This window comes from Saimiri boliviensis, chromosome 9, assembly GCF_048565385.1.
Source record: "Saimiri boliviensis isolate mSaiBol1 chromosome 9, mSaiBol1.pri, whole genome shotgun sequence".
Lineage (NCBI taxonomy): Eukaryota > Metazoa > Chordata > Mammalia > Primates > Cebidae > Saimiri > Saimiri boliviensis.
The window spans coordinates 99,096,879-99,122,790 of NC_133457.1; the positions used below are offsets into that span (position 1 = coordinate 99,096,879).

The 25,912-nt window shown below is 57.0% G+C and overlaps 1 protein-coding gene across 6 annotated transcripts; it reads left to right on the forward strand.

Annotated features, from left to right (window-relative positions):
• The first annotated feature begins 1,170 nt into the window (after nucleotides 1-1,170).
• MYH7B (myosin heavy chain 7B) lies at nucleotides 1,171-25,909 on the forward strand. 6 transcript variants are annotated; one of them, XM_010342674.3, is made up of 42 exons: nucleotides 1,171-1,244; nucleotides 1,498-1,660; nucleotides 2,933-3,039; nucleotides 3,202-3,345; nucleotides 4,151-4,307; nucleotides 4,612-4,639; nucleotides 6,010-6,106; nucleotides 8,230-8,253; nucleotides 8,377-8,469; nucleotides 8,579-8,642; nucleotides 9,618-9,716; nucleotides 10,401-10,504; nucleotides 10,663-10,801; nucleotides 11,043-11,161; nucleotides 11,251-11,400; nucleotides 11,586-11,756; nucleotides 13,543-13,722; nucleotides 13,817-13,949; nucleotides 14,036-14,112; nucleotides 14,536-14,623; nucleotides 14,798-14,915; nucleotides 16,557-16,680; nucleotides 16,789-16,925; nucleotides 17,596-17,851; nucleotides 18,827-19,069; nucleotides 19,761-19,937; nucleotides 20,027-20,172; nucleotides 20,442-20,532; nucleotides 20,610-20,999; nucleotides 21,581-21,707; nucleotides 21,798-21,916; nucleotides 22,007-22,203; nucleotides 22,345-22,694; nucleotides 22,857-22,981; nucleotides 23,073-23,188; nucleotides 23,899-24,295; nucleotides 24,370-24,495; nucleotides 24,589-24,759; nucleotides 24,846-24,950; nucleotides 25,034-25,129; nucleotides 25,541-25,678; nucleotides 25,771-25,909. In XM_010342674.3, exons 2-42 carry the CDS (start codon nucleotides 1,570-1,572, stop codon nucleotides 25,780-25,782), a joined length of 5,826 nt encoding a protein of 1,941 aa, XP_010340976.3. In that variant the 5' UTR covers nucleotides 1,171-1,244; nucleotides 1,498-1,569; the 3' UTR covers nucleotides 25,783-25,909. The 6 variants fall into 6 exon arrangements, with proteins under 6 accessions (XP_010340976.3, XP_039335172.2, XP_074262524.1 ...); XM_039479238.2 differs by lacking the exons at nucleotides 1,171-1,244; nucleotides 1,498-1,660; nucleotides 2,933-3,039; nucleotides 6,010-6,106 and adding an exon at nucleotides 15,513-15,584 and having other exon boundaries at nucleotides 3,261-3,345; XM_074406423.1 differs by lacking the exons at nucleotides 1,171-1,244; nucleotides 1,498-1,660; nucleotides 2,933-3,039; nucleotides 6,010-6,106 and having other exon boundaries at nucleotides 3,261-3,345.
• The last annotated feature ends 3 nt before the right edge of the window (nucleotides 25,910-25,912 follow it).

Below are 25,912 nucleotides of genomic sequence, written 5' to 3' on the forward strand. Positions count from 1 at the left end.
GTTGGAGGACTTCCCATGTGAGCCTGGTCTGGCCTCTGGCTGGAACCCTGGCTCTGGAACATCGTCGTTCCATGCATCTGGTGTCTAAGGTTCTCGGATCCTTTCATTCTTGATTCTAAAATCCTGTGGCATCACAGAGCCCTGAATGGGGTGATGGACAGGAGAGCCTGGAAGTGCCCTGACACATTCCAAAGACTGTATCAGGCAGACTGACTGCCAGCGCCCTGAACCCCTGTTGAGGGTGAGCTACGGGAAGGTGGCTTCTGTGAATCTTGAATGTGGGAATCTGAAGGGGCTCCTAACTGGGTGACATTTCCTTTATTTGCTTCCACTTCAGCCAAATAATTCCTTGATTATGTAAGTCCCAGGTCTGGTTTTCTTCATGTATGATTTCCCCAGGAGTTCTCCAGAAAGAAAATGGGGATGGAGGAAGGGGGAAGAGGGCATTGATGCGCTCCCAAGTCCAAATGCACAAATGTGCCAGAGAAAATGTAGAGAAATAAATGCAAAGCTACATTTTCAACCATATACACTCAAAACAGGCAAAATTCACCTATGGTGATAGAAGTGGTCCTCTGAGGGAGGATAATGAGTGGAGGCACAGAGAAATCTCCGAGAGGCAGGAAACGCTCTATACAGTGAGTAGAGCCCAGGGTACATAGGTGTGTGTGCTTTGCAGGTGCTGGAGAGGAATGTGTATCTCTCTCTCTCTTCTCATTTTGATCTGTTCTTGCCCATTGCTCATCTGTGAGACTTGGCCAATGCTTTCTTTTCCCTGGGCCTCAGTTTCCCTGGATTTATCAAGAGGGTTGGACTGGATGGTCCAATCTCAGTGGGCATTATGTGGTTTCCCCTCTGAGTGTTCTTGCTCTCTGTATCTGGAGGTGTGGGTATTTTTCTGGGTGTGTCAAACTCTCTGTGACTTGGTTTCTCCCCATGAGCTCCTCAGTCTCCTGAACCTCTCACTGACTGTCCCTGTCCCCGTCAGTCTCTGCACCCAGCCTCCCTGTATCTCAGTGGAGTGTCTCTCTCTGCCTTTGTGATCCCCTGACAATGGGAGGTAAAAATAGCCCAGGGGCCGTGCTGGTGGAGATAAAAGGGAATTTGCCTTTTGTGTCCTGTGGCCAGGCTGGGGGGGCTGTGACACGTGGAGATTGCTGACATAGCTCTCCTCCTCTGACCTTGACGGTGGCAATAAAAGGGGTAGCACAGCTTCCTGCCCTCACCGTGGTGCCGGTGCCGAGGTGGGTGATCAGGGCTGGGGTTGGAGCTGAAGGGAGAGCAGGAGGGTGGGTGGGTGGGTGAGGGTGCCTGTGGGTGGGCGTGAGCCTTCCGAATCTGGGGTGGAGGAAGCCCTGGTGTTTGGGGGTGTGCATGTATTCTAGGCACTCACCCAAGGAGGCTGGATGGGGAACCAAAGGGAGTCGCATAGTATCTGGTCTTGTGGGTTGGGGGATCATGCCCTAGTTCAGCTCCTTTGTCACTGCCATCTTCCAGTGCCTGCTGCCTTGGGCCACCTCGAACCTCCAAGGTTTCCAGCTCTTCCTTCTTCACCCCAGTGCCACTGCCATGATGGATGTGAGTGAACTTGGGGAGTCTGCCCGCTACCTCCGCCAGGGCTACCAGGAGATGATGAAGGTGCACACTATCCCATGGGATGGTAAGTGGGGGCACAGGGGGAGGGGACACACCCACAGAGATTCCTTTATGGACTCAGACCAGGAATTGGGAGGGGTGGCACCAGCTCAGGGCTGAAGGGCCATTGGGACTTGATAGCTGGAGCCCTGGACCTTTCCCGTAGAGTCTGAGGCCTGGAAATGAAAACCCCAGGGACACTGTGTATATCACTGTGTCTCCGTGAGCAAGCCTTGGTTTGTTCCCCTGTGAAATGGGATAATACCACCTGCCTTCCAGAACTGCTATTTATGAAGACTCAGGCTGGAGCCCGAGGCCTCTGAGATGAGACCGATCAGCATGTGTGCAGGCTGCCTCCACATGTCCACAAAACTTGTGCTGGGGTTATTTTTAGTGCTTCCTGCAGAGCCAGAGCCACTCTTTATTAGGGACAGGAATAAAGGCTGTACTATTTATGATCTGGTTTGCTCATAGGACAATACTAACAATAGGCAGTGTGTATCGAGTGCTTATTGTGTGTCAGGCCCAGAGCAGATGACTTTCCATGCATCATCTCAACAACCTGGGGAGGTAGGGACCAGCGCCAGACCTAGCTTCACAGGCCACCAGGCTCAGAGGGACCTTGTGCTTCATTTAATACTCTGCTGTTGCCATCTTGAAAATTTTCATAGTTTTCAACAAGGGGGCCCACATCATCATTTTGTACTGGGGTCCGTAGGTTATGTAGATGGTCCTGGATGGTTCTGACCTAGGCATTTGGCAGAGCAGGGAACACAAACTCTGGTCTGCAGCCTGAGTCCATGCTTTTAACCACCATGAAGTCTGGGCTCCTCATCAAAGCTCTGGGGACAGCTGGCCAGGCAGGAGAGCACAGGTTACAGAGTTAGGAAGCCTGGGTTTTTTGAGTCTTCAGTGAAATAGGAGAGGCAGGACCCCTCCCCTGGTATTGAGGGGCTGCTCCATGTGGGACCTAAGAAGATCCCCATAACATTTTGTGTGTGAAGCAACTGGCCCAGAGAGAACTCTGAGATCACAGGGCAAATATGACAGAAGCAGGGATTAGAACCCAAGTGTGTAACCCAGATTCATCCTCCAACAAGGGGATCTCTAGGGACCCTCCCAGCTCTGCCCTTCCTGAGCCTGGGTTTGGAGGGTTCTTCACTGGAACTCCTGTGTCCTGGCAGAGGGGCTTCGGGGAAGGTCACAGCCCTATGGATACCATGGCTTGGGAACTTTAGCTGGAACCCTGGAGGTTCCTCAGCCCCTCTCCAAGTCCAGTGCTCTCTCTGCAACCCAGGGAAGAAGAGAGTCTGGGTGCCCGATGAACAGGATGCCTATGTGGAGGCTGAGGTCAAGTCGGAGGCTGCTGGGGGAAGAGTCACCGTGGAGACCAAAGACCAGAAGGTTCCTCTCCCCCTTTCCTGAGATTAGCGCCTCTGTCCCCAAGGCTCCTGACCAGCAGGATCTGTGCTCTGGTTGAAGGGGGTCTGGGTATGTGGGTGGGGTAACAGGTGAGGTCAGTCGGGTCCTTCCGGACCTCCCGCCCTGACATGGTCTCCCTGGTAGGTGCTGACAGTACGTGAAACCGAGCTGCAGCCCATGAACCCACCCCGCTTCGACTTACTGGAGGACTTGGCCATGATGACGCACCTGAACGAGGCCTCTGTGCTGCACAACCTGCGCCAGCGCTATGCCCGCTGGATGATCTATGTGAGCCCCAGGCCCGGGCCTGGATCGGGGGCGGGTGGGGCGGGACTTGTGTGAGTGCGGCTGGAGGTGAGGCTCTGGGAGCGAGCCCATAGCGGTGGAGTGGGGCTGTGAGCGATGGGACGGGTCCATATCGGTGGGGCCCGGCAGTAAGCAGTGAGGCGGGGCTGCGAGCGGTGGGGGCGGGGCTGGAGGTTGGGCCGTGGGACCTTAGTGCAGCAGCTGTAGCAGCAGGGGCAAGTCTAGAACTCAGCTGCAGGTTATGGTAGTCGTGCGTGTGGGCTGGGGCAGGGCTGGGAGCTGGAGTCAGGGGCAAGGCCAAGACCGCCACAGAGGGTGCGGTGTGGCAAGTCAAGTGGCTCCTTGAGGAATATCGCAGGGGTCATGGTCTTGTGGAGACTGGGGTCTGGGGATGGGAACTTAGGCTATCCCTTTAGGGTATCCCTCTGAAAACCCTACCTGTAGGCCAGAGGCGGTGACCTATGCCTGTAATCGCAGCACTTTGGGAGGGCTGAGGCAGACAGATCACCTGAGGTCAGGAGGTCGAGACCAGCCTTGCCAACAGAGTGAAACCCCGTTTCTACTAAAAATACAAAAATTACCTGGGCGTGGTGGCATGCACTTGTAGTCCCAGCTATCTGGGGAGGCTTGAGGCAGGAGAACTGCTTGAACTGGGAGGAGGAGGTTGCAGTGAGCCGAGATCGTGCCATTGCACTCTAGCCTGGGAGGCACAGCAAGAGTCCATCTCAAAAGCAAGCAAACAAACAACAACAACAACAACAAAACTCTACCTATACTCTCTCCTCAGACCTACTCAGGCCTCTTCTGTGTCACCATCAACCCCTACAAATGGCTCCCAGTCTACACAGCCTCCGTGGTGGCCGCTTACAAGGGAAAGCGCCGCTCAGAGGCCCCACCCCATATATATTCTGTGGCGGACAACGCCTACAACGACATGCTGCGCAGTAAGGGCCGCTTGAACGTCTCCCCAGCCCCAGACCCTGACCCCGGTCCTGGGAGGCCTCTGTAAAGGACCCCCTTCCCTTCACTGGCACTGCCTCCCTTTTAACACTGCTGGACACGGTTGCCCAGCGATTCTGTCCCTCCACATGGGAGCTAACCTCTACTAGGGACAGCCCCACCTGCTCCTTCCCATTCCTGGCTCTGGGTGGTTGGGGTCTGCCCCAGGGTCATGGATACCCAAGGTGTTTGACCCGTGGCTTGCCCCACACCTTGGCTGACTTCTGTATCCCCTTCCCTTTCCTCCAGACCGAGACAACCAGTCCATGCTGATCACGTGAGTGTGGGGCTCTGGGGGTAGGGTGGAAAATGCTGGCCATCTGGCAGAAAGAGGGCAGTACCATATTCATTTCCCAAGGTTGAATCCAAAGCGCTTAGGGCAGGGCTTTTACCACCTGGACCTAGTGTCCCAGGTGAGGCTAAATTAGGCCTGAGCACTTTCCCTGCCCCCATTCTGGGCAAATGTGTTCTTGATGGGGGATAGGGAGGGGACACCCACAAATGGAGTGACCAGCCCCATACCTCCTCTCCCCGGGGCCTGGAATCTCCCACCTTGGTCCTTTGGGTTTCTAATTCTTGCTCAGGGGCAATGGGAAGATTCCTCTGCCCTTCCTCCTTTTTACCATCTACTTATGTCTGAATCGTACCTCTGATAATTCTGTTGCCTCTGTGGGAAAATGCCAGTGTGGAAAATGTTTAGTGTGCGTGTGCATGCATGCATGCATGCAGTTAAGAGCAAGTGCCTTGGCTGGGCACAATGGCTCACACCTGTAATCCCTGTACTTTGGGAGGCTGAGGTGGGTGGATCACTTGAGGTCAGGAGTTTGAGACCAGCCTGGCCAATATGATGAAACCCCATCTCTACGAAAAATATAAAAAATTAGCCAGGCTTGGTGGCAGGCACCTGTAATCCCAGCTACTCAGGAGGCTGAGACAGGAGAATTGCTTGAACCCAGGAGGCAGAGATTTCTGTGAGCCAAGGTTGTGCCACTGCACTCCAGCCTGGATGACAGAGCGAGACTCCATCTCAAAAAAAAAAAAAAAAAAAAAAAAAAAAGGTGCCTTTAATCCAGACGGGCCTGGTCGAGTGTGGTGTCTCCTGCCTGTAATCCCAGCACTTGAGGAGGCTGAGGATTGCCTGAGGCAGGGGTTTGAGAACAGCTGGGCAACATAGCAAGACCCCCATCTCTACAAAAATAAAAATTAAAAAGTTAAATAAAGAATCCTACCTACCACACAAGAGTTATGAGTCAGTGAGCTGTGATATATGTGACTGGCACACAGCTGGGGCAGCCACAGAACTCCTGAGGCCCAGTTCCTTGTTCATAAAATGGGGTTAATAATGGAGCCTGCCTTCCAGGGTTTACTGAAGCATAACGGAGTGGATGGAGGTTAAGTGCCTGGTACTGAGTTAGTGCTCAGTGGCATCATCGTGTGTTATTTCACAGGGATGGTCTACACTGGCTGGTTTTGTAAACACTTCTGAGGGTTGATCCATCCTTGGGTGTTTAGGGTTTAGTGTATGGGAGGATTATGAGTTGGGGGGAAGGAGAGGTGGAGGGGGGCTCTGCTTGAGGGGTGAGGCATTGGGGGCAGGGGAGAATTAGGCCAGATGGGCATTGGTGACTCATGTTTATGTCGTCCAAGCGGAGAGTCGGGGGCCGGTAAGACGGTTAACACCAAGCGGGTCATTCAGTACTTTGCCATCGTCGCTGCCCTGGGAGACGGGCCGGGCAAGAAGGCCGTAAGACTTGCCCACTCGGGCATGCTCCCTGTTGCTTCTCCCTTTTTTTTTTTTTTCTTTTTTCTACCTAGTTGCTAAGCATCTCCCTGTTTTTCTTTTCTTTCTTTCTCTCTCTCTCTCTTTTTTTTTTTTTTTTAATCCTTTTAAAAATTTTTACTCCTTGGAACCCTGAGTCCTGCCTGCGCCTCCCACCCTGGTGGGGGGCTCTGGCCTGAGCAAGGCTTGACCAGAAAGGCTGTGGTTACCTGATGCGTCTGCCTTAGCGTTCCCATCGATAGCACGGAGGGGTGGGACCACATCGCTGTTCCTAAATCTGTGTAATTTTTATCTTCCATTGTGACCTTCACATATTGAAACAGTTTACTAGATGGGCTGCTTTTACTAAGCAGTGTTGTCTTGGTTTCCCTGACAGTTACCTGCCACTGACACGTTAAGACACAGAGGTTGGCTGATTCGGAGGGCACTGGGCATTCCCAGCAGCCCTGTGACTTCTGTAGTTTTTGGAAATTTCTGAAACAGTGAGGCCCAGTGTTTTTTGTTTTGTTTTTGTTTTTAGGCATAGCATTTCATCCCTAGTCTTGGGGCCAGTTCTTCAGAGTGCTGTGGCTACCCCCAAATGGGCTGCCTTTTCTTTCCAGAAGCCCGAGGACTCCCTCCCCGTACAGTCCCTGCCCCTGGTCCTGTTGAGCCTTGCTTGATTCTGAGTTTTTTTTCTTTTTCCCCTTTCTTTCTTTCTTTCTTTTTTTTCTTTTTATCCATTTGATTTTCTTGATTTTTGATTTTCATTTCAGTTTTTTTGTTTTGTTTTGTTTTTGCTGTTGACCTTTTGGTCCTTTTTCCTCCTTTCCTTTCCTGCCATGTCTTCCAAAACCCCAAAAAGGTCTTTGGGGATGTAACAGAAAGTTGGGTTAGTCGAGTAACAGGAAGAGATGTCAGGGAGAGGCTAGAGCTGGCAGGGACACAGCTGGAAGGGCAGAGGAGCACCTGGGCAGAAAGGAGCAGGAACAGTGGAGCCCAGGGGAGAGGGGCAGGAGAGGGAGAGGCTTCCTGCAGAAGTCATGGCTGCAGGAATTTAAAAGCTTTAGCAACTCCCCTTACCTTGGCCCCAGATTTGGCCAAACAGGCCAGAGAGAGCCCTGCACAGGAGCACCAGATGGGAGTGTAGGGGGTAGGGCATCTCCCCTGCCCAGTGTCCCTGTGGGTATTTTAACTCCTGGGCTCCCTGGAGGTGAATGAATGACCACAAAGTCACTGGTGGCCTATCTGTTCCCTCCAGAACCCATTCCTTCCCTTCTCTTCCTTTCTTCCTAGGCTCCCGGCATCTGGGATAGGGAAGAGAAGGAAAGGAAGGAAAGATGAGGATGAGGCTAGGACGGGAAGAGGGAGGATCTGCTCAATTCAGTGAGCGCCCCTGGGTGGCACACAGGACAGCTGTGGGCATCCCGGAGGCAGTTTGCTAGGCACCTGCCCTGCCGCTCCTGACTTGCTGTGTGGCCCTGAGCAGGTCCACTCCCTGCTCAGACCTTACTTTCCTCATTTGCAGATTAGGGCTAATGATAGGCCCCTGGCAGTCTGTTTTGAGTGCTCATAGGTGTACAGATGTACAATGAAGATACACCTAATTGCGTTACAAAGGAGAGGTATATAAGGCCAGAGAGGGAGGTTAGGGCAGGAAGGTTCAGACCAGGAAGAGGGTCCTTCCAGCTTCGGAGCAGCCAGGAGGCCTTCCTAGAGGAGGGTGTACTTGGGTTGGGTTCTGAGGGCCCTAGATTTTAGTCAGGAGGCCCTTGGGGCTTGGAGCAGGGCTGCTGCATAGAGACTGGAAAATGAAGGGAGGCCAGAGGCTGGGCTGGGGCAGGGGAGGCTGCAGGTGGAGACCTAGGCTGGGGCCGAGCCACTCCCACTTCCCAGCATCTCACCTCCTCACAGCTGGAGGAGCATCAGGGCCAGGGGTAGAGGGTGGGGGCTGCGCATTCTGGGACTAACATCCATCCCCAACCTGCTGCCCTGCTCCTGCTGCCTCCCTGCTGAGACGCTGCCCCACCCTACCCCGCCCTACCCCACCACACCCCACCCCACCCTGGGAGGCCTTGCTCTCTAATGTTGTCTGTTTTCTCCCCCAGCAATTTCTGGCAACCAAGACTGGGGTAAGTATGGGACCAGTGTAAATGGGGCAGTTCTGGGGTACCCCCTTCCTCCGCACAACAGAGGGGCCACTCCCGGTGGGTGGGTGCAAGAGCTGACAGACCCCTCACCCCCACCGCCCCCAGGGCACCCTTGAGGATCAAATCATCGAGGCCAACCCTGCCATGGAGGCCTTTGGCAACGCCAAGACCCTGAGGAACGACAACTCCTCCCGTTTTGTGAGTGGCCAAGGTGGGAGTGGGTGGCGGGGGTGCAGCTGGGCAGGCTGGTCACGAGTGGGGACCGCGCTGGCTGTACCCTGGCTGAGGCCTGCCCCTCTGCCCACAGGGCAAGTTCATCCGCATTCACTTTGGTCCCTCTGGGAAGCTGGCATCCGCGGATATTGACAGCTGTGAGTCTGCCCGCTGTGGGGGAGGGTACAGCGGAAGGAGGCCCCAGGTAGAGCCTGAGCCCAGCCACCCCAAATAGGCTTCTGCCATCAAGACTTCTGGGTTCCCACTGCTCTGGGCTCCTGCCTGATCTGGGCACTTCTCTCTACCCCCTGGCTGCTGCCCAGCTCAGGCTACCTCACCTGTCACAGGATCACCCTGGCCTCTGCTTGGTCCCCAGTGGCCTCTCCTCTATTCGGCCGTAGTTTTGCTGGTCATATCCTGTCCCTGCTTGAAAGCTTTCTCTAGATACTGTCAGCTGAGGATGGAGACCCAAATAAATCCTCATTTGGCCGGTTGGGCTTCTGTAACTGCACCCCTAGCCTGTCCCCATTCTTCTCTCTGGCCACCAAGAGGGCAGACCTGGCCCACACTCCTCCTGCCCCAGTCGCACAGCTACACTTAGAGTACCCCATCCTTCCAGGCGCACCACTGGGAAGCGCCCCACCATCACCCAGCTGCACAGACCCCAGGCGCCTGGGCCACACTCAAGAGGCCATGGACACAGAGGGGCCCCACACCGGCCACTCCCCATGTTGGGCTGCACAGCTAGCTCCTGGCAGATGAGCACAGGCAGGTGGTGACAGGGGCAGGGATATGCTGTAATTTACACCCTAACCCCCACACAGACACATATGCACACACACGCTGACACAGCAGCAGATAACCTGCACATGCAGACATCACACACACACACCCACACAAACAAGGACACACACCGACTCATCTGGCCATAGACACAGACACAGAGTTACAGACACATGGCTTATGCGATAATGCGGGCACAGGAGAGACGCCTTCCCAGCACATGTTGGCAGGTACAGACACAGCATCTCAGCACACTCCCTGCCTCCCCTCTCTTCTCTCCCTGTCACCCCCCTGGGACATCCAGTCTGGGGAGGTGTGGGAGATGGCAGGCCAGCACCCCTTTTCCCCAGATCTCCTGGAGAAGTCGCGGGTGATCTTCCAGTTGCCCGGTGAACGTGGCTACCACGTCTACTACCAGATCCTCTCAGGGAAGAAGCCAGAGCTGCAGGGTAAGGGGCAGGGATGAAGCGGGTGGGAGTCAGAACCCAGAGGGGCTGCCTGGTGCTTCCTGGCCCCCATCAGGCCAGGCCCTGGTGGTGGTTCCTTCCCTGCCCTGAGGTCTGTGGCCTCTCTTCTTTCTTGAGACTTCTGGTTACTTTCCTGCTAGGGAACAATCCTCTTAGCTCCAGCAACCTGCCAACATGCTATCGATTCTTTCAGAAACCTAAGCCCTAAGCAACCCCCTGCTGTCCTGAGACTAGAGAGGTCCCACCCATTATCCAAGGCAGACTGATGACTGTCTAGGCCTAGCTCTTCTCTCTGGCAAGCCCCTCAAGGGCGGAGTCTAGTCCTCTGTGCACCAGCACCTAGCATGGGATCTGGGTCAGAGTGGGCTGTGAGCAACAGTCAAAAGGTGAGACACGGGGACTGTGGCCCATTCCTCAGAGAACCAGAAAGAAAGAGAAGCCAGGGTCAAAGCGAAGACCAGGTCAGGGCCCCTCACTCTCAGTGCCCTCAGTCTTGGCGGGGATGAGGATGAGAAACTTAGGCCCTGGACTGGGGGATGAGGTCCTCTGGGAGGGCTCTGGACTCCTGCTGGGCTTGCCCCCCGGGTACCCCTCATGTTGCAGTTGTTGGGGGAGAATAGCCGGTAGGCATTGCCTGACCCGCCCTTCTCTGCTCTGTGTCCCTAGACATGCTGCTTCTGTCTATGAACCCCTACGATTACCACTTCTGCAGCCAGGGTGTCATCACCGTGGACAATATGAACGATGGGGAGGAGCTCATTGCCACCGACGTACGGGCTATGGTGGGAGGGGAGCTGCGTGGGCGCCTGTGGTGGGATCGGGGAGCACTGCTGGTGTCCCCAGCTGCATGAACGGTCCAGGGGCAGTGCCTGGCTAGACCCTGGAAGAGCCCAGACCTCTCTGAACTCACTATCCCCCTCTGTCCCAGCATGCCATGGACATTCTGGGCTTCAGCATGGATGAGAAGTGCGCCTGCTATAAGATCGTGGGTGCCCTCCTGCACTTCGGCAACATGAAGTTCAAGCAGAAGCAGCGGGAGGAGCAGGCGGAGGCTGACGGCACTGAGAGTGAGGGACCCAGACCACAATATACTGTGCGGGATGGTTCACCCTCACTCTTGTCCACAACCTTTCACTTCAGTCTCACCTGGCCCTGCCTCCTCAGCTCTAAACCCTTACCCTCCTGAGGCTTTGCTAGCCCTGAACTTGACCCCTCTCAACCTTGCTCTCCTAACCCCAGGCTGAGGCAGTAGAGCCTCTGAGTGCTTATGGTGGTGTCCTCCCTTATCTCACCCATGTGCCCTGCCAGGTGCGGACAAGGCTGCCTACCTGATGGGGGTCAGCAGCGGGGACCTCCTCAAAGGCCTTTTGCACCCCCGGGTACGTGTGGGGAATGAGTACGTGACCAAGGGCCAGAGTGTGGAGCAGGTGAGCTGCCTGGAGGCCAGGCCCATGGTGCACAGCTGGGCAGGATCCCCTTCTTGCCAAGTCCAAGCCCAGTCTCCCTGCATCTCCAGGTGGTGTTTGCAGTGGGGGCACTGGCGAAGGCCACCTATGACCGGCTGTTCAGGTGGCTGGTGTCTCGGATCAACCAGACCCTGGACACAAAGCTGCCCCGGCAGTTCTTCATTGGGGTTCTGGATATCGCTGGGTTTGAGATCTTTGAGGTAAGAGCAGGCCCTCACCCTGAGCTCTGTTCTTTCCAAAGTGGAGGACATGGGCCGGTGGGGGGCAGAAGCCCTGGGTTTCTGCCTGGAAGTTGGGGGTGAACTTGTGCCCATCCCTACCCCTCCCTGAGCCTCCCTTTCTCCATCTGTGAGAGGCCTGCTAAGCCAGCCCCTCCCTCTTGTAGTTCAACAGCTTCGAACAGCTGTGCATCAACTTCACCAATGAGAAGCTGCAGCAGTTCTTCAACCAGCACATGTTTGTGCTGGAGCAGGAGGAGTACAAGCGGGAGGGCATCGACTGGGTCTTCATTGACTTCGGCCTCGACCTGCAGCCCTGCATTGACCTCATTGAGAAGGTGGGGAGTGGGGCAAGGTCACTTTGAGGAAGGAGGGTGTGTGTGGTGGGCGAGCAGGGCTGAATGACCATGGCTTGCATGGAGGCCTGTGCAAGTGTGCATGGAAGCGTGTGACTGGATGCTGCAGTAAGCATGCGTATGAGTAGTTGTGACAGCGTTTATGTGCTTGTGTGTGAAAGGGCACGTGTGTGAATGGGTGTGTTGGAGCTGGCTGTGGGTGAGCGATGGTGAGTGTGAGGGGTTCGAATGTGTGCATCCCAGTCCGATAGCTCCTCCTGGGTGCTCAGAATTCTGCAGCTCACAAGGTCCTATTTGCAGCCACAATTTACTGGATCCTTAGAACTGCCCTGGGCACAGGGTAGGGTGTGTTTCCTTATTTGTTTTTTTTGTTTGTTTGTTTTTTGAGACGGACTTTCGCTCTTGTTACCCAGGCTGGAGTGCAATGGCGCAATCTCGGCTCACCGCAACCTCCGCCTCCTGGGTTCAAGCAATTCTGCCTCAGCCTCCTGAGTAGCTGGGATTACAGGCATGTGCCACCATGCCCAGCTAATTTTTTGTATTTTTAGTAGAGACGGGGTTTCACCATGTTGACCAGGATGGTCTCAATTTGTTTACCTCGTGATCCACCCGCCTCAGCCTCCCAAAGTGCTGGGATTACAGGCTTGAGCCAACGCGCCCGGCCGGCCTCCTTATTTGTTTTAGTCATTGTGGGACATTATGTATATTTACCCCTTGTACAAAGAATGCAAGACAGGAAATTAAATTTGAAAACGGCAGGAAAAAAGTTTCTCCCATTCCTACCCTATCACAGCCGGTCACATGACACTTAGGTTCCTTGCCTTGAAATCCTTTATCCTTTATCCATTTTTTTCTTTTCTTTTTTTGAGATGGAGTCTCACTCTGTTACCCAGGCTGGAGTGCAATGGCACCATGAGGTGAGGGTTCAAGCAATTCTCCTGCCTCAGTCTCCCAAGTAGCTGGGACTACAGGCATGCGCCACTACACCCAGCTAATTCTGTAGTTTTTGTAAAGACAGGGTTTTGCCATGTTGGCCAGGCTGGTCTCGAACCCCTGATCTCAGGTGATCCACCCACCTTGGCCTCCCAAAGTGCTGGGATTACAGGCTTGAGCCACCACACCCAGCTTATCCATTTTATTTTATAGACACAGGTTCATCTCATAGCCTACTTTTTCTCTGAAAATGTATTTTGAATGCTGCTGACAGCAAGGATAGCTCATGCAGTGGATGTTTCTTATGGTGCAATTCTGCAGTCACCTGTGGCTGGGCGTTTAGGTGATTGAGTTTTTTGATACTTATCAGCACTGAAGACACTCATTTTCCCACTCTGCAGGTTACAAGACTGAGGCTTAGTGATGTCAGAGGGCCCCACAGCTAGTGAGTGAGGAAGGCAAAATGTGAATATGATGGCTTTTTTTTTTTTTTTTTAAATCCTGTGTTTGTGTGCAAGACCCATGCCTGTGGCGGCAGTGAGAATGGGTATGGAGATGCCAGCTTGGGCACACCACGTATTAGAAGTGAAGATGACAACTGGGTGCTGTAGATTTTGCAGGAGGGGACTGGAGCCAAGCCACAAACTTTTCTTTTTTAGGCGATGGGTTCTTCTTGTGGGTGTGGCCTCTGACTGTCCAGGGAGCTGGCTGAGGCTGGGGATCTGGGAAGGCTCCCTGAAGGGAGGTGGTCTGGGGACTGGGGTTCAGTTCTCCTCAGTCCTTCCAGGATGGGCTGGCTTGAGGGTGGCTTTTCAAGCTTGTTCTCTGTCCCCAGCCACTGGGCATCCTGTCTATCCTGGAGGAGGAATGCATGTTCCCCAAAGCTTCGGATGCCAGCTTCCGCGCCAAACTCTATGACAACCACGTGGGGAAGTCACCCAATTTCCAGCAGCCTCGGCCTGACAAGAAGCGCAAGTACCAGGCCCACTTCGAAGTGGTCCACTACGCGGGTGTGGTAGGTCCCTGCTGGAACCCCAGCCCTCAGCCAGGCTCCTCCCTCCCTGTCCCGGGTCCCCCACCTGGGCTCAGCACCTGTCCGGTCTCTCCAGGTGCCTTACAGCATTGTGGGCTGGCTGGAGAAAAACAAGGATCCCTTGAATGAGACAGTGGTCCCCATCTTTCAGAAGTCACAGAATAGGCTCCTGGCTACTCTGTATGAGAACTATGCCGGCTCTTGCTCCAGTGAGTACCAAGGGACAGCATCACTGCTCTGATGGGGGCCACAGAGCCACATTCCCTGGAGTGACCCGACCCCTTGTCTCTACTAGCCGAGCCCCCCAAGTCTGGGGTGAAAGAGAAGCGTAAGAAGGCAGCATCATTCCAGACGGTGTCCCAGCTGCACAAGGTGAGGCCCTATCTGAGCCCTGAGTAGCCCCTCATTCTCAGCAGGCTCCGGCCCTGTCCTTCACCCCCTGCCCTGTCCCCTGCGCCTTGGGCGGGCGGCCGTTAAGACTTGCAGTGATGTTTAACTCCTCTCCACGTGAACATCACAGCAAGTCTGTGCTGCTTCCCGTCCCTATGCTGCCTGGGCAGGGTTTAGGGGCAAGGGGTGGGAGTCCCCAGCCTCTGGGAGGGACGGGGATTTGGAAGGGGAGTGAAGACTTTGGTGGTGGTGATGGGAGACCCTTCAGGGGTCTCCAGAACAAGAGCAAAAGAGCAAACATGCAGGGCACACAGCCCCTCCTCCTGTCTCGGTCCTGACCACTGCGGCATCCAATTCTGGTTCTCTGCCCCTTTGTGCCTTTCCCTCACTCTTCCCCTCCGCCAGGAGAACCTCAACAAGTTGATGACCAACCTGCGGGCCACACAGCCCCACTTCGTCCGCTGCATTGTCCCCAACGAGAACAAGACCCCAGGTAGTCTCCCAGGGCTGGCCTGGTTGGGGGCCGGGGGTATGAGGGGAAGGTGACAGGACAGAGGCCATGAGGCCAAGTAGATCCTTCCCCTCGCCTTGCAGGGTCTGCACTGCTTTTCTCTGGGGCCTGCAGTTGTGTCTATTGACCTCTGACCTTTTCCCCTCTCTCATCCAGGGGTCATGGATGCCTTCTTGGTGCTACACCAGCTACGCTGCAATGGGGTCCTGGAGGGGATCCGGATCTGCCGCCAAGGCTTCCCCAACAGGCTGCTCTACACTGACTTCCGGCAGCGGTGAGTATCCCCTTCTCCCTGCTCCAGGTGGAGGCCTGGCGGGGTGGGCAGGACACACATATCAGAGCCCAACAGACAGATGGTCCCCTCTCTGTGGGGGAAAGCAGGGACTGTGAGGGTTCTGGCTGGGCATCCCAGCAAGAGACGGGGGTGGTGCAGACCTGGCCTGGGACTTGGGGAGAAGTGAACAGGCTTGGGGCAAATACTGGAGGTAGAGCCAATAGACCTCGTTGATGAGCTGGACACGGGATTCCGAATGCAGAGAAGACAAGAGTGACTTCTGTTTGGGAGTGAGCAGCGGGGAGCGGGTGGTAGATTTACTGAGATACAAAGACAGGGTTTTTTGATGTGGGGGAGACGTGAAGGGACAGTTGTTTGAGCTCTGTTTTGAGCATGTCAGGTCTGAAATGTTTCCAGCAGGTATCCTAGAGAAGTCGTTGGGAGACTGGAATGATCAGTCTGGAGCTCAAGGCAGCGGGCAGAAAGGGTGCAGATTTAGGAGTTGAATGAGAAGTGTGTGGATGAGGCTTTGTGAGATGCGTGGCACATGGCGAGTGCCCAGGCAGTGCTTTCAGCCTCTCCCCGTTCCCTTGATAGGCAACAAGCATCCATTGTTCCTTCTCCCTCTAGAAGTCTCGGTACCATCCTCACTATCCTTTATAAATGGAGGTTCATACAGATACTGTACACACATGCACATGGTGCTGTGAGCTTGTTTTTTCCTGTAACAGCCTGGCCTGGAGCTCGTTCCTTATCCACACGCCTGCATCATTGTCTGTGTTTTGTGGCTGTGAAACATCCCACAGTCTTGTCGACTGCATGATTTGTTTAATGAGTTCCTCTCACAAGAGGCCTTTGGTGTTTCTGGTTTTGCCTTCACTTGTGGCTGCTGCCCACCTGACACACACGGCTCTGTGCACGTGTGCACGTATGTCTGCTTAGAAGTGGTCAGGCCAGGAGCTCTGGTCCTTTTGCATTAGCATTCCCTCCCAAATGTTTCTTCAGTGATAGGGCACAGCATGGCACCTGTTAATATTTTATGCCTTTAAAAAAATTATAAAAATAGTAAGTCTTCTTTAAAAACTTACTGAATGCATTGAAATCCCGCCAAGGTGGTTTTTTTTTTTTTTTTTTTGAGCCAGGTCTCGCCCAGGCCGGAGTACAGTGGCGTGATCTTGGCTTACCCCAACCTTCGTCCTCCTAAGTTCAAATGATTCTCCAGGCTCAGCCTCCTGAGCAGCTGGGATTATAGGCGCCCACCACCACACCCCACTAATTTTTGTGTTTTTAGTAGAGATGGGGTTTCACCATGTTGCCCAGGCTGGTCTTGAACTCCTGGGCTCAAACAATCCACCTTCCTCGGCCTCCCAAAGTGTTGAGATTACAAGCATGAGCCACCACCCTCGTCCAGCCTCTTAAGGATTTTAAGCAGAGTATCCCCAGTGTCCCAGAGTGGTGACACATCCCTGGCCCCCTTGTTTGGTGTGTGCCCTGCTGGAACCTCTGCACCAGCCTTGGAGAGGCCTAGGAACAAGTTCCCTGCTACCCGCACCAACTTCCTGGGTCCCTGACTTCCCCGCTCTCAGTGGCCTGTGCCCTCCACCCAGCTCTCTCCTCACCAGCTCTGCCCTACCCTCCCAGGTACCGCATCCTGAACCCCAGTGCCATCCCGGACGATACCTTCATGGATAGCAGGAAGGCCACAGAGAAGCTGCTGGGCTCGCTGGACTTGGACCACACCCAGTATCAGTTCGGCCACACCAAGGTTGGGGCACTGTGGGATGAGGGCTGGCTCTGGTTGTGGCAGTCATACTGGGCAGGGTTCATGCAGAAGTTTGGGGGTTACCCTGGCTGTCCCCCTCTCTACTCTCAGGTGTTCTTCAAGGCTGGGCTTCTAGGTGTTCTGGAAGAGCTCCGAGACCAGCGTCTGGCCAAGGTGCTAACACTGCTGCAGGCGCGGAGCCGCGGCCGCCTCATGCGCCTGGAGTACCAGCACCTGCTGGGAGGCAGGTGGGTGCGGGAAGGAGGCTGGGGACAGGGCAGGGGTATGGCCCCTGCTCCTCGGCTCCCAGACCCACTGGTTCTCCCAGCCTGACCTGCACCCTGTAGTCAGATCAGCCCGTGGCTGGTTGGGGCAAGGTTCTGTTTTGTGTCCGCCAGGCTCTGTTTCCTCACCTCAGAAATTGGGGTAGGGCCCTTGTCTCTCCATTCCAGGCCATCGGAGTGTGGCTCAGAGGGGTCCTAATGGCACCCAGTGTCTGAGACTTGCGTGTGCGCCCCGGGCAAGATGTTTCCTTTGCGTCATCCTGGTTGAAGTGCTGAAGTACCTAGACAGGTGCTGTTATGTTCTCCGTTCAGCAAAGGGGTGCCCGTGTCACAGAGAGCCAGTGCCAGCTGGCAAACGCCTGCTGGGATGTCAGCCTAGGCTACTGTCCCCAGAGCCCCATGGCTTAACAGCTCTGGTGTCTTCAGGCACTTGCAGGGCCACCGGGACAGAGGGGGCTTATGAGCCCCTTCATTGCAGGTGGGCCTGTGGGACTGTAGGCCTCCCTCAAACCCACCTATAGAGACATTAGGAGCTACCAGGAAGGTGAAACAAGTGAACTGTACCACATGTCACTGCCTGTGCTGGTGACGGGCAGCACTGAGCCAGCTCCACAGCCCAGCTGTCCTTCCCTAGGGACGCGCTGTTTACCATCCAGTGGAACATCCGTGCCTTCAATGCCGTCAAGAACTGGTCATGGATGAAGCTCTTTTTCAAGATGAAGCCACTGCTGCGCTCAGCGCAGGCGGAGGAGGAGCTGGCTGCCCTGCGGGCGGAGCTGCGGGGTTTGCGAGGGGCACTGGCTGCCGCCGAAGCCAAGCGCCAGGAGCTGGAGGAGACGCATGTCAGCGTCACCCAGGAGAAGAATGACCTGGCCCTGCAGCTGCAGGCTGTGAGTTGGGGTTCCCTTGTAACCTGGCATCCCCGGTCCCCTGAGGACCCCTGGCTGCTCTGAGAGACACTACAGCCAGATCCATGGGGCTCCGGCCTTACATCTCCCTGTTCCAAAGGTGCCATGAGATGAGGCCTTCATGTTCCCAGCCTCCCACCCCAAGGCCTTATCTGGCCACGGGTCCTAGTACTCTCCCCCTGTGCCACCTTGGCCTCCTGCTAACGCTGCAGAGGAACCCCTGCTCCAGCTCTCCCCTCCTGCCGTCCCTGAAACCAAACAGACCCATGCTCTCTTCTCTGGTGAAGGGCCATGGGAACCCACGTGGCAGGTAAGAGGGTGATAGGCAGAGGGCACAGGTCAAGAGTCTGGAATCTCTGCAGGTCCACAAAGCAAGCTTTCCTGTCTTTGGCACATGGCGTTGTGTTATCACTTGTGTCCCAGGCTCAGGCTAGTGCAGGAGGAACGTTGGGGAGATACAGATGGCCCTGTGGTCATAAAACTCACCTGCTAGTGCAGGAGGCTGTGACACAGCCGGGCTGTGAGGAAATGGTGGGGAAAGGATACCTGAGCCCTTCCAGAGATTGCCTCCAGGAGCCCCTCTGTGGCTGAGCAGGGGCTGCTGCTGCCCACCCTGCCCCACAGAAGGCCTCAGCCCAACAGAGGGGGAGTGGGCAGCAGGCTTCTCTCTCAGAACCCTTGTTTGGGCCTCACTCTGGGCCGCCCACCACATGTCTAATGTTCCCCTCTTGATGCTCTGGGGTGTCCCTCTCCCTGAGCTTTTGCCCCTCCATACCTGAGCCTCCAGGGCCAAGAGCAGATCAAGGCTTTCCTGGGTCTGCAGAGCCCAGCAGAGATGGGCTTCAAACCTTTGCATAGACAAACACATGAAGTTTCCTCTCCAGGGCCTGGCCTGGGGTCCCTCTGCTGGTTTACCTGGCCCTGCCCCAAGCTCGCCCCACTCCGTGTCCCCTCCAGGAACAGGACAACCTGGCAGATGCCGAGGAGCGCTGCCACCTGCTGATCAAGTCCAAGGTGCAGCTGGAGGGGAAGGTGAAGGAGCTGAGTGAGCGGCTGGAGGATGAAGAAGAGGTGAACGCTGACCTGGCCGCCCGCCGACGCAAGCTGGAGGACGAGTGCACGGAGCTCAAGAAGGACATTGATGACCTGGAGCTGACGCTGGCCAAAGCTGAGAAGGAGAAACAAGCCACCGAGAACAAGGTGTGGGGAAGGGCCCTGAGCCATGTGGCTGTAGGCCCCACCCGTCCCTAAGCCTCTGCTTTGTGGCCTTGCGCATGTCACTGCCTCTCTTGGTCCCCAACTTCCTTATCTATCAAGTGGGATTAGCAGCAGTTACCCCATTAGGTCGGTGGTGATTTGGTGTGTGACGGGTCCTTGTACACAGCAGGTGTTTAGCACATGCTAGCCATCCTCATCTGTCCTGGAGTGCAAGTCCCTTGAGGACAGGAACTCGATGTCCCCAGCTCTGCATCCTGCAGGTGACTTCTGACCCTCATGATGGCCCCTGTGGTTCCCAGTGCTGGAGAAGTGACTCCATGACACAGGAGGGAAAGTGAGGCGGAGGCAGGAGGCTTAGGTTCTTCCAGGTGCTCACTGAGGAAGCCAGGACTAGGAAGCGGCTGCCCCGAACACCTGCTAATACTGCACGTGGCTGGCATGTGGCTCTCTTGCTGGGCCTGGCGCGGTACTGAGCACTGTTTGTGCATCTGCTCGTGAATCCTCAGTACAGCCTGTGAGGAGGGTCCCTCCCTTAGGCAGAAGCAGTGTACGCTTGGCCTCAAGTGACTTGCCAGAGTCCCATAGCTGGAAGGGGTGCTTGCTCTGACCTGGTGTGGTGGCCAGAGTGCGGGGAAGGATGTCCGTCCCCGTGGTGACCCTGGCCCTGGCACAGGTGAAGAACCTGACGGAAGAGATGGCTGCACTGGACGAGTCAGTGGCCCGGCTGACCAGGGAGAAGAAGGCGTTGCAGGAGGCCCACCAGCAGGCCCTGGGCGACCTGCAGGCTGAGGAGGACCGCGTGAGTGCACTGACCAAGGCCAAGATCCGGCTGGAGCAGCAGGTGGAGGACGTAAGTCAGCACCACCCCGAGACTGGTGGTGGGGCCAGGGTGCTGGCTGGCCTGGGCCATGGCTGAGCCCTGCTCTGCCTGCTCGGCAGCTGGAATGCTCCCTAGAGCAGGAGAAGAAGCTGCGCATGGACACGGAGCGGGCCAAGCGCAAGCTGGAGGGTGATCTGAAGCTGACGCAGGAGTCAGTGGCCGATGCTGCCCAAGACAAGCAGCAGCTGGAGGAGAAGCTCAAGAAGTAGGTGTGGCCGGGGCAGCGGAGGGACTTTCTGAGCCTGCACTCACTCCTTGGTGCCTTCTGGATTCTTGTGGGTCCCATGGCATTGCAGAGGTTAAGGGTTGGGTTGAGAGATGGGGGCACTGAGGTGCAGGGGTAGCATCTTGCCCTCCCTGGACTGAGGGCCCTAGCCAGGGTCCAGGGCTGAGGCCACAGAGCCCAGTGCAGCAGCTGCATGGGGGTGAGGTCCCTTAGGGCCTGCACTGGCTCACCCACCATGTGGCTGCCAGGAAGGACTCTGAGCTGAGCCAGCTGAGCCTGCGGGTGGAAGATGAGCAGCTCCTGGGGGCCCAGCTGCAGAAGAAGATCAAGGAGCTGCAGGTACGTGGGGGTCTGGCGAGTAAGGCCTGGGGTCAGAGGCCCACAGTAGTGACAGCCACTCTGCGTGCCCACCCCAGGCTCGGGCGGAGGAGCTAGAAGAGGAGCTGGAGGCAGAGCGGGCAGCCCGGGCCCGTGTGGAGAAGCAGCGCGCGGAGGCGGCGCGGGAGCTGGAGGAGCTGAGCGAGCGGCTGGAGGAGGCAGGCGGCGCTTCTGCAGGGCAGCGTGAGGGCTGCCGCAAGCGCGAGGCAGAGCTGGGGCGGCTGCGGCGGGAGCTGGAGGAGGCAGCACTGCGGCACGAGGCCACGGTGGCGGCGCTGCGGCGCAAGCAAGCGGAGGGCGCCGCGGAGCTGGGTGAGCAGGTGGACAGCCTGCAGCGGGTGCGGCAGAAGCTGGAGAAGGAGAAGAGTGAGCTGCGCATGGAGGTGGACGACCTGGCGGCCAACGTGGAGACTCTGACCCGCGCCAAGGTGTCTGTGCCTTCCTGAGCCCGTACCCACCCTGACTTTAAACCAGTCCCGACCCCAGCAGCCAATATTGTCTTCATACCAGGCTCCACATGGTACCTGATCCTGAGCCCTGACCTGTTAACCTGGCACCCAACCCCTGCTTCTCAGCCTCCTAACAGTCCTGACCTTAAGCCCTGACTCTATGACCCCAGCCCTTGACTCTTGAACTCTGACCTAATACCTGTCCTGACTCTCTTCCTGTTTTGAACCCTAGCACCCTAACCTTGACCCCTGACCTTTCTACCATGCAATCCTGACCGCTGACCTCTGACCACTGTACCCAGCTGACTCCACAGCTACCATCCCAACTGTCACCCTGACCCACTGGCCCTGTCAGTTTTAATGCGCAGCAGTAGTAGCCCTTTTCCTGACTTTGAACTTGGGGCTCTGCTCTCCCTTTGATTCCGGGGCCCACATCTAGCTTACCAGTTTCTGATCGCAGATCCCAGTCTCTGACTGGCAAATCCAGATCCTGCCCTCTGATGCACAAACTTGTTCTGATGTCTGATCCCTGACCCCCGACCCCCAACCCGGGATCTCAGGCCAGTGCAGAGAAGCTGTGCCGGACCCATGAGGATCAGCTAAGTGAGGCCAAGATCAAGGTAGAAGAGCTGCAGCGGCAGCTGGCGGATGCAAGCACACAGCGTGGGCGGCTACAGACAGAAAGTGGTGAGGCCAGGGGCTCAGCTGGCCATACTGGGCAGGGCTTTGGTGCAGCCCTCACCAGCCTGAGCTGCCTGCTCGCCTCTTCACCTGCAGGGGAGCTGAGTCGCCTGCTGGAGGAGAAGGAATGTCTCATTAGCCAACTGAGCCGTGGGAAGGCCTTGGCCGCCCAAAGCCTGGAGGAGTTGCGGCGGCAGCTAGAGGAGGAAAGCAAGGTGGGCTTGTGCTGGTGACCATGGAGTATGCAGGTAAGACACCAGGACCACTGGACTGGACCAACGCTGAGGTCACTGATGTCCCTGCAGGCCAAGAATGCTCTGGCCCACGCAGTACAGGCTTTGCGGCACGACTGTGATCTCCTGCGGGAGCAGCACGAGGAGGAGGCTGAGGCCCAGGCTGAGCTGCAGCGGCTGCTGTCCAAGGCCAATGCCGAGGTGGCCCAGTGGAGGAGCAAGTACGAAGCAGATGCCATCCAGAGGACCGAGGAGCTGGAGGAGGCCAAGTGAGTGCTTTGCTGGCCAGGCCACTGCTGTGCAGAGCTTTACGCATGCGCCTCTGAGCCTCACTGAGGGTGGGCAAAGGGAGCTGTTGGGCTGTTCTCCCTCCCTCCACGGTCCACACCTTGTCTGCTCCCATGGCCTAGAAAGAAGCTGGCACTACGGCTGCAGGAGGCAGAGGAGGGCGTGGAGGCTGCCAATGCCAAGTGCTCGTCGCTGGAGAAGGCCAAGCTTCGGCTGCAGACAGAGTCAGAGGATGTGACCCTGGAGCTGGAGCGGGCAACCTCAGCGGCCGCTGCCCTGGACAAGAAGCAGCGGCACCTAGAGCGGGCACTGGAGGAACGGCGGCGGCAGGAGGAGGAGATGCAGCGGGAGCTGGAGGCAGCGCAGAGGGAGGCCCGTGGCCTGGGCACCGAGCTCTTCCGGCTGCAGCACAGCCATGAGGAGGCACTTGAGGCCCTGGAGACGCTCAAGCGGGAGAACAAGAATCTACAGGGTAGGACCTGCTGCATGCCAGGGCCAGGGTGCTGCCCTGGGGCTGGAGCACCTCAGAGTCATGGGGTGCCCTGATGGGGACACCCTGGAATCGGGTGAATGGAGTGACCTGGGCGGGAGTACAAGCCATGGGGGTGGCCCCTCAGTGCCCTGTCCACTGCAGAGGAGATCAGCGACCTCACAGACCAGGTGAGTCTCAGTGGGAAGACCATCCAGGAACTGGAGAAAGCCAAGAAGGTGCTGGAAGGTGAGAAGAGCGAGATCCAGGCTGCACTGGAGGAGGCAGAGGTCAGGGGCTGGCCGCAGGGATGGGTGGATACTGACCTGCTGCTCCCTGGCCGCCCCCCCCAACCCCGGCCTGACTGCTCTGTATCTACAGGGGGCCCTGGAGCTGGAGGAGACCAAGACGCTGCGGATCCAGCTGGAGCTCTCCCAGGTCAAAGCGGAAGTGGACCGGAAGCTGGCAGAGAAAGACGAGGAGTGCACTAACCTCAGGTGTGTTCATCCTCCTCCCGTCCCTGCTTCCCGAGAGCAGTAGGGAAGGGAAGCAATGTGTACTCTGCTCTCTCTAGTCTGTCCCTCCCACATGACTTTCTCAGATCCGGGTTGCTGTCTCCATTCTAGAGGTGATACCTCAGACACTAAAGGACTTGCCCAAGGTCACACCGTGGGGGTGGAGCCAAAGTTAGTCCACCTGTCTGCCTGGGCCTCACTCTTGTCCATGAACTTGCTCTGATGGGCCACAGGCAGTCACAAAGGGCTTTATTTTATTTATTTATTTATTTTTTTGAGACGAGAGTTTCGCTCGTTACCCAGGCTGGAGTGCAATGGTGTGATCTCGGCTCACCGCAACCTCCGCCTCCTGGGTTCAAGCAATTCTCCTGCCTCAGCCTCCCGAGTAGCTGGGATTACAGGCACGCGCCACCATGCCCAGCTAATATTTGTATTTTTAGTAGAGACAGGGTTTCACCATGTTGACCAGAATGGTCTCGATCTCTTGACTTCGTGATCCACCCGTCTCGGCCTCCCAAAGTGCTGGGATTACAGGCGTGAGCCACCGCGCCCGGCCTCACAAGGGGCATTAAACTGGGGAGGGATGACTCACTTGTTGTCAGAATGGGTTCCTGTCCCCAGTAGTCCTTGGGCATTTGTATGGACAGTTGTGTCCTCATGGGAACTCCTCTCATGCCACCCTCCTCCCATAGGCGCAACCACCAGCGGGCTGTGGAGTCCCTGCAGGCTTCCCTGGATGCAGAGACACGGGCCCGCAATGAGGCGCTGCGGCTCAAGAAGAAGATGGAGGGCGACCTCAACGACCTGGAGCTGCAGCTGGGCCATGCCACCCGCCAGGCCACGGAGGCCCAAGCTGCTACACGGCTGATGCAGGCACAGCTTAAGGAGGAGCAGGCAGGGCGGGATGAGGAGCAGCGGCTAGCGGCTGAGCTCCGCGAGCAGGCACAGGCTCTGGAGCGCCGGGCCGCACTGCTGGCGGCGGAGCTGGAGGAGCTGCGGGCTGCCCTGGAACAGGGCGAGCGCAGCCGGCGGCTGGCAGAGCAGGAGCTGCTGGAGGCCAGTGAGCGCCTCAACCTCCTGCATTCGCAGGTGGGGACAGGAGTCCCTGGGGACAGAGCAGGTGCAGGCCTGCGAGCTGGCTCTGAGACTCGGCTTCCCCTCAGAACACAGGCCTCCTGAACCAGAAGAAAAAGCTGGAGGCGGACTTGGCCCAGCTGAGTGGGGAGGTGGAGGAGGCTGCACAGGAGAGGCGGGAGGCTGAGGAGAAGGCCAAAAAGGCCATCACTGACGTAAGGCTGGGCCAGGGTTGTGGGGAGCCTGGGGCAGAACGCAGAGGGACTTCCCTGAGGCTGGTCACCTGACCAGCTCCTCCTCCCCCACAGGCGGCCATGATGGCCGAGGAGCTGAAGAAGGAGCAGGACACGAGTGCACACCTGGAGCGGATGAAGAAGACGCTGGAGCAGACAGTGCGCGAGCTCCAGGCCCGCCTTGAGGAGACGGAACAGGCCGCCCTCCGTGGCGGGAAGAAGCAGGTGCAGAAGCTGGAGGCCAAGGTGTGTGAGGACCCTCCAGTCCTGGGCCCAGGCAGGGTGGGTAGCCCGGGGATGGACTTGGCGTCAGGCCCTCCCTCTGCCTGCAGGTGCGGGAGCTGGAGGCCGAGCTCGATGCAGAGCAGAAGAAGCACGCTGAGGCCCTTAAGGGCGTGCGCAAGCATGAGCGCCGCGTGAAGGAGCTTGCATACCAGGTGGGCGACGGTCTCGCTGGGGAGGGGCCCTGGAGCTGGCCCAGCCTAAGCAAACCCTGACTGAGTCCCCCTTGCCTGCCCAGGCCGAGGAGGACAGGAAGAACCTGGTTCGCATGCAGGACCTGGTGGACAAGCTGCAGAGCAAGGTCAAGAGCTACAAGCGCCAGTTCGAGGAGGCGGTGAGTGCGTTGGGGTCTGGGCACCTGGACCCAGTACCCCTCAGCATGCCCAGGCTGATGCCACCCCAGTTCTGCCCCAGGGTCTGTGGCCAGGTGAGCCTTCAGCAGCTGTTCCACCTCCCAGCTCAGTGACCCAGAGGGAAGAGAGAAGCTTCTGACAGCTCTGGGGAGACCAGACCCCACGTGCTTTCCCCCTGGCCAAAGCTGGCCTCTGAGGGGTGAGGCAGGCACATCATGATGTTGGTGTGTCTCAACTTCCTTATTCCTGCTGTGGTATTGGTGAGGACCGACAGTGGCAGTAGGAACAGAGTTGAGGACCAGGAGGAGCCACCTCCCTTCTGGGGATGGGGCGGGACCAGAATAAGCATCTTAGTCACCGAAGAGGAGCCAAGGCCCTGTGTGTGCCCCCAGGAGCAGCAGGCCAACACCAATCTGGCCAAGTATCGCAAGGCCCAGCACGAGCTGGACGATGCGGAGGAGCGGGCAGACATGGCGGAAACCCAGGCCAACAAGCTGCGGGCACGGACCCGGGATGCCCTGGGCCCCAAGGTGAGCGGTGGCGGGGGCACTGCCCTCAGTGCAGGGCAGGGTTTGGGTGATGACAGGTCGTACTGCTGACTCAGCCATCCCTCTCCCCTCAGCACAAGGAGTGACAGCCTGAGCCCGTGGGCTCTGAAGAGGGATGTGTGCTGTCGTGCCTCCGGCTGAGGCCACCCGCCCCGATCCTGCCATCTCTGCAACCCCTCTGCTGCTCTCCCTGAATAAATGCCACAGCTGCAACCA

Coding starts and splice junctions, on each gene's coding strand:
- MYH7B (XM_010342674.3), top strand. CDS start 1,570: ATGATGGATGTGAGTGAACTTGGGGAGTCTGCCCGCTACCTCCGCCAG. Junction 1,661..2,932: donor GCACACTATCCCATGGGATG/GTAAGTGGGGGC, acceptor TCTGCAACCCAG/GGAAGAAGAGAGTCTGGGTG. Junction 16,926..17,595: donor CAGCACCTGCTGGGAGGCAG/GTGGGTGCGGGA, acceptor GTCCTTCCCTAG/GGACGCGCTGTTTACCATCC.